Source organism: Ranitomeya imitator, chromosome 3 (genome assembly GCF_032444005.1).
Source record: "Ranitomeya imitator isolate aRanImi1 chromosome 3, aRanImi1.pri, whole genome shotgun sequence".
NCBI classification, from domain to species: Eukaryota; Metazoa; Chordata; class Amphibia; order Anura; family Dendrobatidae; genus Ranitomeya; species Ranitomeya imitator.
Window position 1 is genome coordinate 76,724,552 of NC_091284.1, and position 16,301 is coordinate 76,740,852.

General features: G+C 43.7%; 1 protein-coding gene across 1 annotated transcript in view; it reads left to right on the top strand.

Moving 5' to 3' along the window:
• Positions 1–15,358, top strand: part of NSUN3 (NOP2/Sun RNA methyltransferase 3) — a 68,143-nt gene extending 52,785 nt beyond the window's left edge. The window contains exon 6 of the mRNA XM_069760990.1: positions 15,093–15,358. Coding sequence (XP_069617091.1) covers positions 15,093–15,351 — 259 coding nt within the window. The 3' untranslated portion in view covers positions 15,352–15,358. The remainder of the gene's footprint in view (positions 1–15,092) is intronic.
• The last annotated feature ends 943 nt before the right edge of the window (positions 15,359–16,301 follow it).

The following is a 16,301-nucleotide window of genomic DNA, read 5'->3' on the forward strand; positions in this document are numbered from 1 at the left end:
TACCGCACCAAAAACTGCATCCAAACCGCACCAAAGCCCGCGTCAAAACCGCGCACAAACCGTGAAAAAAATGCATCAAAAACCCAGCTGTGTTTTCTGCAAGGAGATGCAGATTTTGTGCGGAAAATTCTGCACCCAAATCTGCAACGTGTGCACACAGCATAAAACTGACCTACCATTATGATTCTCCAGGTGATTACGAGTTGATAGAAACCAAACATGTCTAGGTTATTTTTTTTTTATCTACGTGGTGAAAAAAAATTCCAAACTTTGCTAAAAAAAAAATAAAATAATTGCGCCATTTTCCGATACCCGTAGTGTCTATATTTTCTGAGATATCGGGTTGGGTGAGGGCTAATTTTTTGCATGCCGAGCTGACGTTTTTAATGATACCACTTTTGTGCAGATACGTTCTTTTGATCGCCCGTTATTGCATTTTAATGAAATTTCGTGGCGACCAAAAAAACATAATTTTGGCTTTTGATTTTTTTTTCTCGCTATGCCGTTTAGCGATCATGTAAATTTTTTTTTGGTGTATTGAAAACAGCTGACATGTTGCGGCTTTGAAGTGGGCTCACCGCCGAAGCCCACCTCAAAGCGGGGGATACTGCCAGCTGACGTAGTATTCCGTCAGCTGGCAGAAAGGGGTTAATTAACAATATGGTTCAGTTAAAAAAAAAAAAACAGGAAAAAAAAATGGCGTGGGCTCCCGCGCAATTTTCTGCGCCAGCCAGAGGGGGAAAGCCGACGGCCGGAGGCCAATATTTGTAGCCTGGGAAGGGGGTAATACACATGGCCCCTCCCAGGCTATGAATATCAGCCCGCAGCTGTCTGCATAGCCTTTTCTGGCTATTAAAATAGGGGGACCCCCCCAAAAAATGACATGGGGTCCCCCTATATTTTATAGCCAGAAAGGCTACGCAGACAGCTGCGGGCTGATAATCATAGCCTAGAGAGGGGCCATGGATATGACGCCTATCCATTATTAATCCTAGAGTAGTGAAAGAGTTGAAAAAAAATAAAAGACACAGCCAGAAAAAAGTATTTTAATATTCTTCATTTAACCATACTTACCATACTTCAGCGCCTGCAAAAAACGTAAAATAATAAACCGTATACTACCTGTCCGCCGTAGTCCAATTAATAACGAGTGTCCCACGACGATCTCCCCTATAGAACAGTGACATCGGGTGATATAGGACCCTCAGTGACACACTGATAGAAGACAATGGCTCCAGAGTCTGGAAATTGACGTGACGTCGGCGGAAATTAGCGGCGGCTGCAGCCTGGGGGTCACGTGACCCAGACTCAGCCGCCCTCATAGCGCCGCTCACAGGCGAAAACGGCAACGGAAGGTATTTACACAATTCATTAGGGGCCCCGGGGGGATACATTGGGGGGTTAACTGAAAGTAGTGGACAACCCCTTTAAGCTTAAGCTGGGAAAGTTACCTGCAAATATGCGGAACGTGTTCACATAATGTGAAAATAGCTTTAATGATGACTTCATTTACACCATTAGGGTGAAATCAAACTTATTAATTGAAATGTTTTATAATTTTCTGTAAATACAGTGAGATAGAACAATGTACGTAGAAACAAAATTTTTGTGTGAACAGAGCCTAATTACGTGCGATCATCCCATCTCCCTGTCTTCCTCCATTATGCACTTATACATTTACTGGAAGAACTTATTTAGATTGAATAAGCTGATCTTGTCATGGGGCTGAAGAGTCGTGGAGATGAAGTATGAATCAATAAAGAGAAATGGAGGAAAAAACTACGTACAACATTCTTGGCACAAGAGAAAGAGAGGAGGTTATTACAAGGCGTGAGAATAGTGTCAGCGATATATCAGCCAGAACGGAGAAGAGAAATCTCCTCTGTGACACGTATTCTTGAATATATGGCTTATGATTTACTATGGAAAAGCATATTGCCGCCAATGAGCAAGAATGTCCAAATGTAAACTCTATGGCCCGAGACGTTAAGGCTGATACGCCAGCCTTATTGAAGGCAGCCGTGAAGTAGGATGCAACCAAAATCAATGAGATGTACGCCTCTTTAATGAATGTGGCGCATCTCCAACTGCCAGAAACTCTAGCGCCAGAAACGTCCAACAGGCAGGAGCTGTGTGTACATTTTATCAGAAATTGACACCACTTTTTTGTCATAGATTTTATGGTGCTTTGTGGTGGCCATTGTTGCTGTGGTGCTTTGCCTGTGAGGTGGTGTGGCCTGGATTCATGGCGGCCCTGCCTTGAGCACGGGTGCTGCCGACACCAAGTTGTTCCCCTAGTTTGTGCACTATTGCTCCAGCCAAGGTTGATGCAAGGCTGTGCACCTTTAAGGCCAGGTACCCTCAAAGAGGTTCATCGTGACATGGAGGTGGGATCACACAGTCTGATCAGAATGTTAACGAAGAACCTCATGTTCAGTTGGGAGAGGGGAGGAGAGATAATGGAAAACTTCCCAAGCCCTGAAGGTTTAACCCCTGGGACCCCCACCTAACCTAAGAACCAGCTATTTCCATCATACCTGGAGCGGCAGTTTGCATGACTGACCACTACTAAATACACACAGGGCCCTTCAGAGCCACGGGTTCTCAGGTTCAGTGGGAGGCACAGCGATCGGGAAGATATCCCCTATACCACTGATATGGGATAACTTTCAAATGTGAGAATACCCCTTTAAGTTCAGCTAAATTCTAGCAATCTCAAGCTGCTTATTCTCTTTAAAGCACCACTCCAATGTTTTTTTTATTGCATCACTGGAGTGGTGTCACTAAATTCCCTACCCTTAGTATTATACTCACCAGCCACCATCTTCATCTGTTATCGGTGCCACCCCGGTCATCTCCTGCATATTGTGAGTGACCTGCCGGATGGCACCAGTGTCCAGAAGTCACTACTCAATGTAAGTCTATGAGAGCCAGAATGAAGCCGAACGAGACTCTCATAGACTTGCAGTGAGCTTGTGATTACCTCTGACTACCGGATGGTCAGAAATTGCAGTCACCAGATGGCAAATTGGGACTGGAGCGGTGTCGTGGGCAACTGAAGGCGGCAGGTGGGGACTATATTATTAAGGGCAGGAAACTTACATTAGTTGCGACTCCTATACTACTGCGAATGTGACAAATAAGTTGCAATACTCCAATGGAGTGTGATACTTTTGCACCTTGCTTGTCCCATTAGTCTAGATATCGCAATTTGACCCATTCACTTCTATGGTGCTGCGATGTACTGAGGCACCGAGCGAATTTCGGTCGCACAACAGCTGTCATGACTGAAGTTGCCAAATAGCTATCTTTAAAATACCCCGCCAAAAGGTCTTTTAAGACCTCATGGAAGGCATAACGCGCAAAATAAATGAAAAAATAAATAAAACAAAATTAAAATGGAGGAAAAAGCTTGAATGAATAAAACAAAACTTAAAAAAGAGATACTTCCAGTCTGAATAAGTTTCTAGCTCCACCCCTGTCCAAAAAAACAAAATATGTCTAAGATATAAAAGTATTTCTACACAAAGAGGAATGCAATTTTTATTCTTTTTAGCAATGCATTTTGAAAAATAAAAAGGTGAAAAATAGACACATTTCTTATTTTTCTTTACATTTTCCTCTAACAGCATCTCGGACAGAACACATACATGAAAAACTGATGTCTTATTGAGGCCTTTTAGATCTCAAGCTCATCTCTTCATTTTTATTGCAGAGCTCCAGTACACCAGATTTTAGTATTTGGTCAACCCTATGGCAGGCCAACTACTGAAAAACACTATTGTTTACAGAGAGAAGCCGGAGCAGCCCCCATGTGACGAGATTGGGAGCTTTTTGGCTTTTCTACTTACACTTTTGGCTAATATGCTTTTATTTTTTTTCTAGTTGACCATTACGCTGCTGTCTTACTCTGTACTGGTAACTGTAAAGAGCGGACTGCTTCTGAGCAAAAGAATGAGCAAATCATTTCTTTTAACCACTTGAGGGTTTCCGAATCCAGAAGTTGGTAAAAGAAGTGACATAAGATAGAACTTGTGCACAATGTAATTTTGACATTGCCGTGCACTACATTCATTTTATGAGATGCTTTTGCTGCACTTTTTCAGCAGATTCCAAGGAAAATCTTCCTGAAAAAGACGACGTTTGCACATGGCCTTAGGGTCACAAAACTAATTACCTTGTTAAAATCCAAAAGAAGATGGCAGCACTTCAATAGTCTTCAATATGGTAAACCAATTTTTAATAGCCCATGTGTACATCTGTGATGTTTGGGCTCAAATAAACCTTTGTCGAGCCCTCACTTCAGCCAAAACATATAACTAGGTTATACTTCATGGTGTATGGAAACACGGTGCCAGGAGAGGATACCACTCCATATACACATACTGAACATGGACAAAACAGAATTTTCATCTCACTCTACCCCTCTACCAGACCTATCCATCAATGTCAATGACTGCTCACTTTCCCCAGTCCCGTATGCTCTCGGTACCTCGGGGTGATCCTCGACTCTGCCCTCTCTTTCAAGCCACATATCCAAACCTGTTGTGAATTCTGTGGCTGAATTCACTCCTGTGGTCACAAGTGGTACTGCAGCTTCTGAGCTTCCTCTCTCAGGTGTTCTGGTGAGCTCGTTGGCTGCTTTGTTATTTAACGCCACCTGATTCTGTCTTCCTTGCTCCTTGTCAATATTCCAGTGTTGGATCTGAGCTTCTGGATCTTTCCTGTGGCCTGCTGCTCTGCTTAGATAAGTGCTTTTTGCTTTTGTTGCTACTTTTTCTGTCCAGCTTGTCCTTTCTTTTTGCTGGAAGCTCTGAGACGCAAAGGTTGTACCGCCGTGCCGTTAGTTCGGCACGGTGGGTCTTTTTGCCCCCTTTGCGTGGTTTTTTGCTTTAGGGTTTTTGGTAGACTGCAAAGTTCTCTTTGCTATCCTCGCTCTATCTAGAATATCGGGCCTCACTTTGCTGAATCTATTTCATCCCTACGTTTGTCTTTTCATCTTGCTAACAGTCATTATATGTGGGGGCCTGCCTTTTCCTTTGGGGTATTTCTCTGAGGCAAGTCAGGCTTGTTTTTCTATCTTCAGGCTAGTCAGCTCCTCAGGCTGTGCCGAGTTGCATAGGTAGTGTCAGGCGCAATCCACAGCTGCCTTTAGTTGTGTTTAGGTTAGGTTCAGGTATTGCGGTCTACAGAGATTCCACGTCTCAGAGCTCGTTCTATTGTTTTTGGGTTATTGTCAGATCACTGTATGTGCTCTGATTGCTGGCACACTGTGTCACTGGATTGCCTACATAACAGTACAAGGAGCCAACCTAATGATTCTCAATAGAGGGAAAAAAGAAGTTCTGACATCATTTTTTTTTCTCAGCTCTGTGTTCAGTCTTTTTTTTCCCCTAGACATTTGGGTGTTTCAGGACACAGGTGTGGACATGGATATTCAGGGTCTGTGCTCTTCAATGGATAATCTCGTTACACATGTACAAAGGATTCAAGATACTATTGATCAGAAATCTATGTTAGAACCAAGAATTCCTATTCCTGATTTGTTTTTTGGTGATAGAACTAAGTTTCTTAATTTCAAAAATAATTGTAAGCTATTTCTGGCCTTGAAACCTCATTCTTCTGGTAATCCTATTCAACAGGTTTTGATTATTATTTCTTTTTTGCGCGGCGACCCTCAGGACTGGGCATTTTCTCTTGCGCCAGGAGACCCTGCGTTGAGTAATGTCAATGCGTTTTTCCTGGCGCTCGGATTACTTTACGGTGAGCCTAATTCAGTGGATCAGGCTGAGAAAAATTTGCTGGCTTTGTGCCAGGGTCAGGATGATATAGAAGTATATTGTCAGAAATTTAGGAAGTGGTCAGTACTCACTCTGTGGAATGAATCTGCGCTGGCAGCTTTGTTCAGAAAGGGTCTCTCTGAGGCTCTTAAGGATGTCATGGTGGGTTTTCCTATGCCTGCTGGTTTGAATGAGTCTATGTCTTTGGCCATTCAGATCGGTCGACGCTTGCGCGAGCGTAAATCTGTGCACCATTTGGCGGTATTGTCTAAGATTAAACCTGAGCCTATGCAGTGCGATAGGACTATGACCAGAGTTGAACGGCAAGAACACAGACGTCTGAATGGTCTGTGTTTCTACTGTGGTGATTCCACTCATGCTATTTCTGATTGTCCTAAGCGCACTAAGCGGTTCGATAGGTCTGCCGTCATTGGTACTGTACAATCCAAATTCCTTCTGTCCATTACCTTGATATGCTCTTTGTCATCGTATTCTGTCATGGCGTTTGTGGATTCAGGCGCTGCCCTGAATCTGATGGATTTGGATTATGCTAAACGTTGTGGGTTTTTCTTGGAGCCTTTGCGGTGTCCTATTCCGTTGAGAGGAATTGATGCTACACCTTTGGCCAAGAATAAACCTCAGTACTGGACCCAGCTGACCATGTGCATGGCTCCTGCACATCAGGAAGTTATTCGCTTTCTGGTGCTACATAATCTGCATGATGTGGTCGTGTTGGGGTTGCCATGGCTGCAAACCCATAATCCAGTATTGGATTGGAACTCTATGTCGGTATCCAGCTGGGGTTGTCAGGGGTTACATGGTGATGTTCCATTTTTGTCTATTTCGTCATCCACTCCTTCTGAGGTCCCAGAGTTCTTGTCTGATTATCAGGATGTATTTGAAGAGCCCAAGTCCGATGCCCTACCTCCGCATAGGGATTGTGATTGTGCTATCAATTTGATTCCTGGTAGTAAATTCCCTAAAGGTCGATTATTTAATTTATCCGTGCCTGAACACGCCGCTATGCGCAGTTATGTGAAGGAATCCCTGGAGAAGGGACATATTCGCCCATCGTCATCACCACTGGGAGCAGGGTTCTTTTTTGTAGCCAAGAAGGATGGTTCGCTGAGACCGTGTATTGATTACCGCCTTCTTAATAAGATCACTGTGAAATTTCAGTATCCCTTGCCATTGTTATCTGACTTGTTTGCTCGGATTAAGGGGGCTAGTTGGTTCACTAAGATAGATCTTCGTGGTGCGTATAATCTGGTGAGAATCAGGCAAGGAGATGAATGGAAAACTGCATTTAATACGCCCGAGGGACATTTTGAGTATCTAGTGATGCCGTTCGGACTTGCCAATGCTCCATCTGTGTTTCAGTCTTTTATGCATGACATCTTCCGTGAGTATCTGGATAAATTCCTGATTGTTTACTTGGATGACATTTTGATCTTCTCAAATGATTGGGACTCTCATGTGAAGCAGGTCAGAATGGTTTTCCAGGTCCTGCGTGCTAATTCTTTGTTTGTGAAGGGATCAAAGTGTCTCTTCGGTGTGCAGAAAGTTTCATTTTTGGGGTTCATCTTTTCCCCTTCTACTATCGAGATGGATCCGGTTAAGGTCCAAGCCATCCAGGATTGGACTCAGCCGACATCTCTGAAAAGTCTGCAAAAATTCCTGGGCTTTGCTAATTTTTATCGTCGCTTCATCTGTAATTTTTCTAGCATTGCCAAACCATTGACCGATTTGACCAAGAAGGGTGCTGATTTGGTTAATTGGTCTTCTGCTGCTGTGGAAGCTTTTCAGGAGTTGAAGCATCGTTTTTGTTCTGCCCCTGTGTTGTGTCAACCAGATGTTTCTCTTCCGTTCCAGGTCGAGGTTGATGCTTCTGAGATTGGAGCAGGGGCGGTTTTGTCACAGAGAGGTTCTGGTTGCTCAGTGCTGAAACCATGTGCTTTCTTTTCCAGGAAGTTTTCGGCTGCTGAGCGTAATTATGATGTGGGCAACCAAGAGTTGCTGGCCATGAAGTGGGCATTCGAGGAATGGCGTCATTGGCTTGAAGGAGCTAAGCATCGCGTGGTGGTATTGACTGATCATAAGAACCTTACTTATCTCGAGTCTGCCAAGTGCTTGATTCCTAGACAGGCCCGTTGGTCGTTATTTTTTGCCCGCTTCGATTTTGTGATTTCGTACCTTCCGGGCTCTAAAAATGTGAAGGCGGATGCTCTGTCTAGGAGTTTTGTGCCCGACTCTCCGGGTTCATCTGAGCCGGCGAGTATCCTCAAGGAAGGAGTCATTGTGTCTGCCATCTCCCCTGATTTGCGGCGAGTGTTGCAAAAATTTCAGGCGAATAAACCTGATCGTTGTCCGGCGGAGAAACTGTTCGTCCCTGATAGGTGGACTAGTAAAGTTATCTCTGAACTTCATTGTTCGGTGTTGGCTGGTCATCCTGGAATCTTTGGTACCAGAGAGTTAGTGGCTAGATCCTTCTGGTGGCCATCTCTGTCACGGGATGTACGTACTTTTGTGCAGTCCTGTGGGATTTGTGCTAGGGCTAAGCCCTGCTGTTCACGTGCCAGTGGGTTGCTTTTGCCCTTGCCGGTCCCAAAGAGGCCTTGGACACATATTTCGATGGATTTCATTTCTGACCTTCCCGTTTCTCAAAAGATGTCAGTCATTTGGGTGGTCTGTCATCGCTTTTCTAAAATGGTCCATCTGGTGCCCTTGGTTAAATTGCCTTCCTCCTCTGATTTGGTGCCTCTGTTCTTCCAGCATGTGGTTCGTTTGCATGGCATTCCTGAGAATATTGTTTCTGACAGAGGTTCCCAGTTTGTTTCAAGGTTTTGGCGAGCCTTTTGTGGTAGGATGGGCATTGACCTATCCTTTTCCTCGGCTTTCCATCCTCAGACTAATGGCCAGACCGAACGAACCAATCAGACCTTGGAAACATATCTGAGATATTTTGTTTCTGCAGACCAGGATGATTGGGTGTCCTTTTTGCCGTTGGCTGAGTTCGCCCTTAATAATCGGGCCAGCTCGGCTACCTTGGTCTCTCCATTTTTCTGCAATTCTGGGTTCCATACTCGTTTCTCTTCAGGACAGGTTGAGTCTTCGGACTGTCCTGGTGTGGATTCTGTGGTGGACAGGTTGCAGCAGATCTGGACTCAGGTAGTGGACAATTTGACCTTGTCCCAGGAGAAGGCTCAACTTTTCGCTAATCGCAGACGCCGTGTGGGTCCCCGACTTCGTGTTGGGGATCTGGTTTGGTTATCTTCTCGTCATATTCCTATGAAGGTTTCCTCTCCTAAATTTAAACCTCGTTTTATTGGTCCGTATAGGATTTCTGAGATTCTTAATCCTGTGTCTTTTCGTCTGACCCTCCCAGACTCCTTTTCCATACATAATGTATTCCATAGGTCGTTGTTGCGGAGATACGTGGCACCTATGGTTCCATCTGTTGAGCCTCCTGCCCCGGTTTTGGTGGAGGGGGAATTGGAGTATATTGTGGAGAAAATTTTGGATTCTCGTGTTTCTAGACGGAAACTCCAGTATCTGGTTAAATGGAAGGGTTATGCTCAGGAAGATAATTCCTGGGTTTTTGCCTCTGATGTCCATGCTCCAGATCTTGTTCGTGCCTTTCATGTGGCTCATCCTGGTCGGCCTGGGGGCTCTGGTGAGGGTTCGGTGACCCCTCCTCAAGGGGGGGGGTACTGTTGTGAATTCTGTGGCTGAATTCACTCCTGTGGTCACAAGTGGTACTGCAGCTTCTGAGCTTCCTCTCTCAGGTGTTCTGGTGAGCTCGTTGGCTGCTTTGTTATTTAACTCCACCTGATTCTGTCTTCCTTGCTCCTTGTCAATGTTCCAGTGTTGGATCTGAGCTTCTGGATCTTTCCTGTGGCCTGCTGCTCTGCTTAGATAAGTGCTTTTTGCTTTTGTTGCTACTTTTTCTGTCCAGCTTGTCCTTTCTTTTTGCTGGAAGCTCTGAGACGCAAAGGGTGTACCGCCGTGCCGTTAGTTCGGCACGGTGGGTCTTTTTGCCCCCTTTGCGTGGTTTTTTGCTTTAGGGTTTTTGGTGGACTGCAAAGTTCTCTTTGCTATCCTCGCTCTATCTAGAATATCGGGCCTCACTTTGCTGAATCTATTTCATCCCTACGTTTGTCTTTTCATCTTGCTAACAGTCATTATATGTGGGGGCCTGCCTTTTCCTTTGGGGTATTTCTCTGAGGCAAGTCAGGCTTGTTTTTCTATCTTCAGGCTAGTCAGCTCCTCAGGCTGTGCCGAGTTGCATAGGTAGTGTCAGGCGCAATCCACAGCTGCCTTTAGTTGTGTTTAGGTTAGGTTCAGGTATTGCGGTCTACAGAGATTCCACGTCTCAGAGCTCGTTCTATTGTTTTTGGGTTATTGTCAGATCACTGTATGTGCTCTGATTGCTGGCACACTGTGTCACTGGATTGCCTACATAACACAAACCCCTGCCTCCTCCTGCCAACTCCACCTCAAAAACATTTCCCGGATCAGTACATTCCTTGACCAAGAAACTGCAAAAACACTTGTGCACGCCCTCATCATCTCCCTCCTTGACTATTGCAACCTCCTGCTCTCAGGCCTCCCTTCTAGCAATCTTGCACCACTCCAATCTATCCTAAACTCTGCTGCCTGACTAAACCACCTGTTTCCCTGTTATTCCCCAGTCTCTCCTCTCTGCCAAGCTCTTCACTGGCTTCCTATTGTCCAGAGGCTCCAGTTCAAAACCCTAAGTATGACATACAAAGCCATCCACAACCTGTCTCCTCCATACATCTGTGACATGGTCTCCCGGTACCTACCTACAGGCAACCTTCGGTCCTCTCAAGATCTCCTTCTCTACTCCCCTCTTACCTTTTCTTCCGACAACCGCATACAAGACTTCTCGCGTGCTTCCCCCATATTCTGGAACTCTCTACCACAGAAACTTTCAAAAGGAACCTGAAGACCCACCTCTTCCAACAAGCCTACAACCTGCAGTGATCCTCAGTCTACTGAACCGTCGCACAAACAGCTCTACCCTCTCCTAGTGTATCCTCACCATCCCCTGTAGAGTGTGAGCCCTCGAGGGCAGGGTCTTCTCTCCTTCTGTACTTGTGTGTGCATTGTATTGCTCATGTTGATTGTACTTGCCTATGTATGCCCCTTTTTTCACATGTAAAGCGCCATGGAATAAGTGGCGCTATAAAAATGAATAATAAAATATATATATATATTTATATATATATATATATATATTAAGATATAGAATCCGACACTCTTTATAGTTGTAGGAATGTATATCCCTATACCATACAGTGCTGTTCCATGCAGTATCCTGTCTGCAATCCATCTGAAGAAGGTCTTGTTGACCAAAACGTTGTTTTTTTTGTTGTATTGCAATTCTGATTAAATTCCAATTATAATTTTTTGCCAGATTTTATTTATGCTTATGAAACCAAAAAGTACTGGCTTTTGTTATTACTAAGCACCCTCACAGAGGTGTTATGTACAGTGTTCTGAATTCTGTGGTCGAGCTCCCTCCTGTGGTCATGAGTGGTACTTCGTCTGGTTCTGTCTATGAGCTTCCTCTGGTGGATGTGAGTGGGGCTGCGGCTTCTGAGTTTCCTTCCTCAGGTGACGAGGTTAAGTCGTTAGGTGCTGCTCTATTTAACTCCACCTAGTTCTTTGTTCCTTGCCTCCAGTCAATGTTCCAGTATTGGTCTTGCTCTCTCCTGGATCGTCTTGTGGCCTGTCTGCCCTGCATAAGCTAAGTTCTGCTTGTGTTACTTTTGTTTGCTATTTTTTCTGTCCAGCTTGCTATATTGGTTTTTCTTGCTTGCTGGAAGCTCTGGGACGCAGAGGGAGCACCTCCGTGCCGTTAGTCGGTACGGAGGGTCTTTTTGCGCCCTCTGCGTGGTTGTTTGTAGGTTTTTGTGCTGACCGCAAAGCTATCTTTACTATCCTCGGTCTATTCAGTAAGTCGGGCCTCACTTTGCAAAAACCTATTTCATCTCTGTGTTTGTATTTTCATCTTTACTCACAGTCATTATATGTGGGGGGCTGCCTTTTCCTTTGGGGAATTTCTCTGAGGCAAGGTAGGCTTATTTTTCTATCTTCAGGGCTAGCTAGTTTCTCAGGCTGTGCCCGAGGCGCCTAGGTCTGGTCAGGAGCGCTCCACGGCTACCTCTAGTGTGGTGTGATAGGATTATGGATTGCGGTCAGCAGAGTTCCCACGTCTCAGAGCTCGTCCTATGTTATTAGTAACTATCAGGTCACTTTGTGTGCTCTTAACCACCAGGTCCATTGTGTTTCTGAATCACCAGTTCATAACAGTACAGATTCACTATATCTAGCAATATGTAGCTATTTTTTTGGAGATCTCAGCTTTATTATACACAGCAGCAGCAGACTGATGTAAATTACAGGTAAATAGTCATGTTTGCGTATCTCTGCAGGCTTTGCACAACTGCTAGATAAAGAATAGAAAATTAAGATTTTTTTTTAGACCGCCTTACTGACACACTCTAAATGTGGAGTAATGAAGATTGTTGCAGCTGCTAAATTGTCAAGTAAGATTATCTCTACCCGGATAGCGCGAATCACACAACTGCTAGATAAAGATACGCTATTTAATAAATCAATAGAAAATTATGTTGTTTTTTTTTAGATAGCCTTGCTGACACACTCCAATAGCGGAGTAATGAAAATTTCCAGTGGTAAATTGTGATGTTTGATTATCACAACTGCTAGATAAAGATACGCTATTTTTTTAACAAATATAATTTTGGGGGGATCTTTATACATCGCCTTTATGAGACACGCCAACAGCAGACTCAGGGAAATGACTACTAAATAGTGACGTTTCCGTAGCTCAAGAGGTTTTGCACCAGTTGCACAACTGCTAGAGAAATATTAGGTATTTAAGCAATAGATCAGGAATCTTATTTAGCAATTGGCTATTAAAATGAAAGTTACTATTTGCTGGCACTGAGGAATATTATTTTAGCGGTAAAAAAAATATATATATAGGCTGCTACACGGGAATATTATATAGCTCCGAAACAAATGGTTTTGTATATGCTGGAAATACCTAATATTATTTTCCTCTACAAATAGCTGATTTGTGTATTTTAGTAGTAAATGAAACCCTCCCTATTTCACCCTTATCCCTCGGTCTGTTCCTAATACTAACTATACAAGACAGTGGAAAATAGCAGAGATCTGCAGCATGTACATGCAATGCTGAAAACACCCAGGTGCCTGTCTTTCATTCTCCCTCCTATCAAAAATCTCTCCCTACTTAATCCCCATCTAACAAAGAACTAATCTTCACAATTTTCAGCTCTTAAAAGAGCTTTTTGAAATGAATAACTCTCCCTATACGCTCCTGTCTCTCTCCCTACCCTCAAACTACGCTCTCCCTTCGCTGTTTCCGGCTGCAATATGCACAAGATGGCCCCGGCAGCCTTTAACCCCTTTCTGACCTCGGATGGGATAGTACGTCCGAGGTCAGATCCCCCGCTTTGATGTGGGCTCCGGCGGTGAGCCCACATCAAAGCCGCGACATGTCAGCTGTTTTGAACAGCTGACATGTGGGCGCAATAGCTGCGAGTGGAATCGTGATTCACCCGCCGCTATTAACTAGTTAAATGCCGCTGTCAAATGCTGACAACGGTATTTAACTACCGCTTCCGGCCGAAAAAGCACGCATCGCCGACCCCCGTCACATGATCGGGGGTCAGTGATGCGTCGTTGCTGATGCTGGCTTGCTGTGAGCGCCACCCTGTGGTCAGCGTTCATAGCAAGCCTGTAATTCAGCTACATAGGAGCGATCTGATGATCGCTGCTATGTAGCAGAGCTGATCAGGCTATGCCAGCTTCTAGCCTCCCATGGAGGCTATGGAAGCATGGCAAAAGTAAAAAAAAAAAAAAAAAAAAGTTTAAAAAAATATGAAATAAATAAAAAAAAATATAAAAGTTTAAATCACCCCCTTTCTCTCCATTCAAAATAAAGCAATGAAAATCAAATCAAATATATACATATTTGGTATCGCCGCTTTCAGAATAGCCTGATCTGTCAATAAAAAAAAAGTATTAACCTGATCGCTAAACGGCGTAGCGAGAAAAAAATTTGAAACGCCTGAATTACGTTTTTTTGGTCGCCACAACATTGCATTAAAATGCAATAACGGGCGATCAAAAGAACGTATCAGCACAAAAATGGTATCACTAAAAACCGAAAGCTCGGCGCGCAAAAAATAAGCCCTGACCCACCCCAGATCTTGAAAAATGGAGACGTTGCGGGTATCGGAAAATGGCACAATTTTTTTTTAAGCAAATTTTTTGGAATTTTTTTTCACCACATAGATAAAAAAATAACCTAAACATGTTTGGTGTCTATGAACTCGTAATGACCTGCAGAATCCTAATAGCAGGTCAGTTTTAGTATTTAGTGAACCTAGCAAAAAAGCCAAACAAAAAACACGTGTGGAATTGCACTTTTTTTTTGCAATTTTACCGCACTTGAAATTTTTTTCCCATTTTCTAGTGCACGACATGATAAAACGAATGATGTAAAAGTACAACTCGTCCCGCAAAAAATGAGCCCTCACATGGCCATATTGATGGAAAAATAAAAAAGTTATGGCTCTGGGAAGGAGGGGAGCGAAAAACGAACACGGAAAAAAGGAAAATCCCAAGGTCATGAAGGGGTTAAATATCCCCTATGATGCTGGAAGGCCAGCCAATAACAGCAATGCCACACCAAAGATGGAGCTGGCATTACTGTGATTGGCAATCCAGCCCAGCATGTTCATTGGCTCCAAACTTGCTGGAAGGATCACTCGAATATACCGAGGCGAATACCAAATTACTTGTCGAGTAACAAATAGCCCGAATACCGTACTATTCGTGCGAGTACCGAAGAGTGCCGAATGAATTCACTCATCACTAAATATCATATATTTGCTGCACATATACTGCGGGAAGTGTTCTGCTTTACACATGTAGCTCGGGAAGTCCCAGCATAGTTTCTTTTCAGTTAGTGAAGCTGGACATAGCATTATCCTCGCTGCAGATGGTGCGTCGAGGTGACACTATTTGCTTGCTAAGTTCTTTGCTCCAAATTGAAAGACACTCGGCACCAGGTCCGCTGTCACTGAGGGTCAGGCTTCCACCATTACAGTTTGGAGCATAAATGTTTGAGAATTTGTCAAATAATTGAATTTCCTCCCTGACCTTGCATGCAGGATAATCTCTTTTTAATAACACTAATTTGTCTTTGCTCTTGTTTCTAATTACGCACAGGTCTGCGATCCATGCCCTTCGTCCCGGAGGATCAGTAGTGTATTCTACATGTACATTATCGGAAGCAGAAAACAGTGCCGTGGTTTCCAATATCTTGAACTCTTGTAGAGACGTCATCCCGGTGGACCTGAGTGACATGGCCATTACCTTATCTCACGAGTTCACCTTTGCAGCACATGTAACTCATGGACTTTTAGTTCTTCCACACACAGGAAAAGCCTGGGGACCTATGTTTGTATCTAAGTTTATAAAACTATAGTTCAGCCTTTCGTTGTCAGTATGAATTGATTTTGCACACCCAACTAACCTTTACTTAACGGGGTTGTCTAACAAGAAATACACTAGGAAATGTAAAAAGTAGTAAAATAAAGTAAAACATTACTCACCCAGAAACCCCCCTGCCACATAGACGCCTATGCTTCAGTGCTCCACTTTGTTTTGCTTAAGTTTTGGGGATAAAAACGTGACGCCGAGTTTCATGACCACTGCAGCTAATTACCGCACTTTTGCTAGCAGGTAAGGAATTTGATCATGGACATCAGAAAATTGACACAGGAGTGACAGGGAACTAACAGGGTAAGTATTGTGTGTGTGTTTTTTTTTTTTACAGATTTACTTTCAATTTGTGTATGTTTACCCTAACAGTTCCAGTATTGTTTGGCAGCTTCTCATCAAGTAGAATGTCCAAGGGTAGTATTTGCTGACTTGCATCATTCTTGATCATTCACATAAGTCAATGTGGTGTACGTTCACTGTCGACACAAAAAAGTGACAGAAAAGACCCTAAAATGTTAATTGGGCCCAGAGTTACTGTATGCATAGAAATCATAGGACCCCATAGCAAAAGTCCTAATTAGACTAAATGTTTGGCGGGGGCACAGAAGAGCATATGATACAATTTTGCCCCTATTGAAGTACCTTAGTGTTCCCACACACAATAATGGCTTCCACTAGCACTTCAAACAGTATAATGGCTACCAAATAGCTCTCAAGATAGTATTATGGCTTCCACATAGCACTTCAGATAGTATGATGCCCCCCCAAATATCCCTCCAAATAGTATGATAGGTCCCCACATAGACATCCAAATACTATGATGGACACCAAATAGCCCTCCAAATAGTTTGATCGCTTCCACACACATAGCACTCCAAATAGTATGATGGACCCACAAATAGCCCACCACATAGTATGATGGTCCCCACAAAT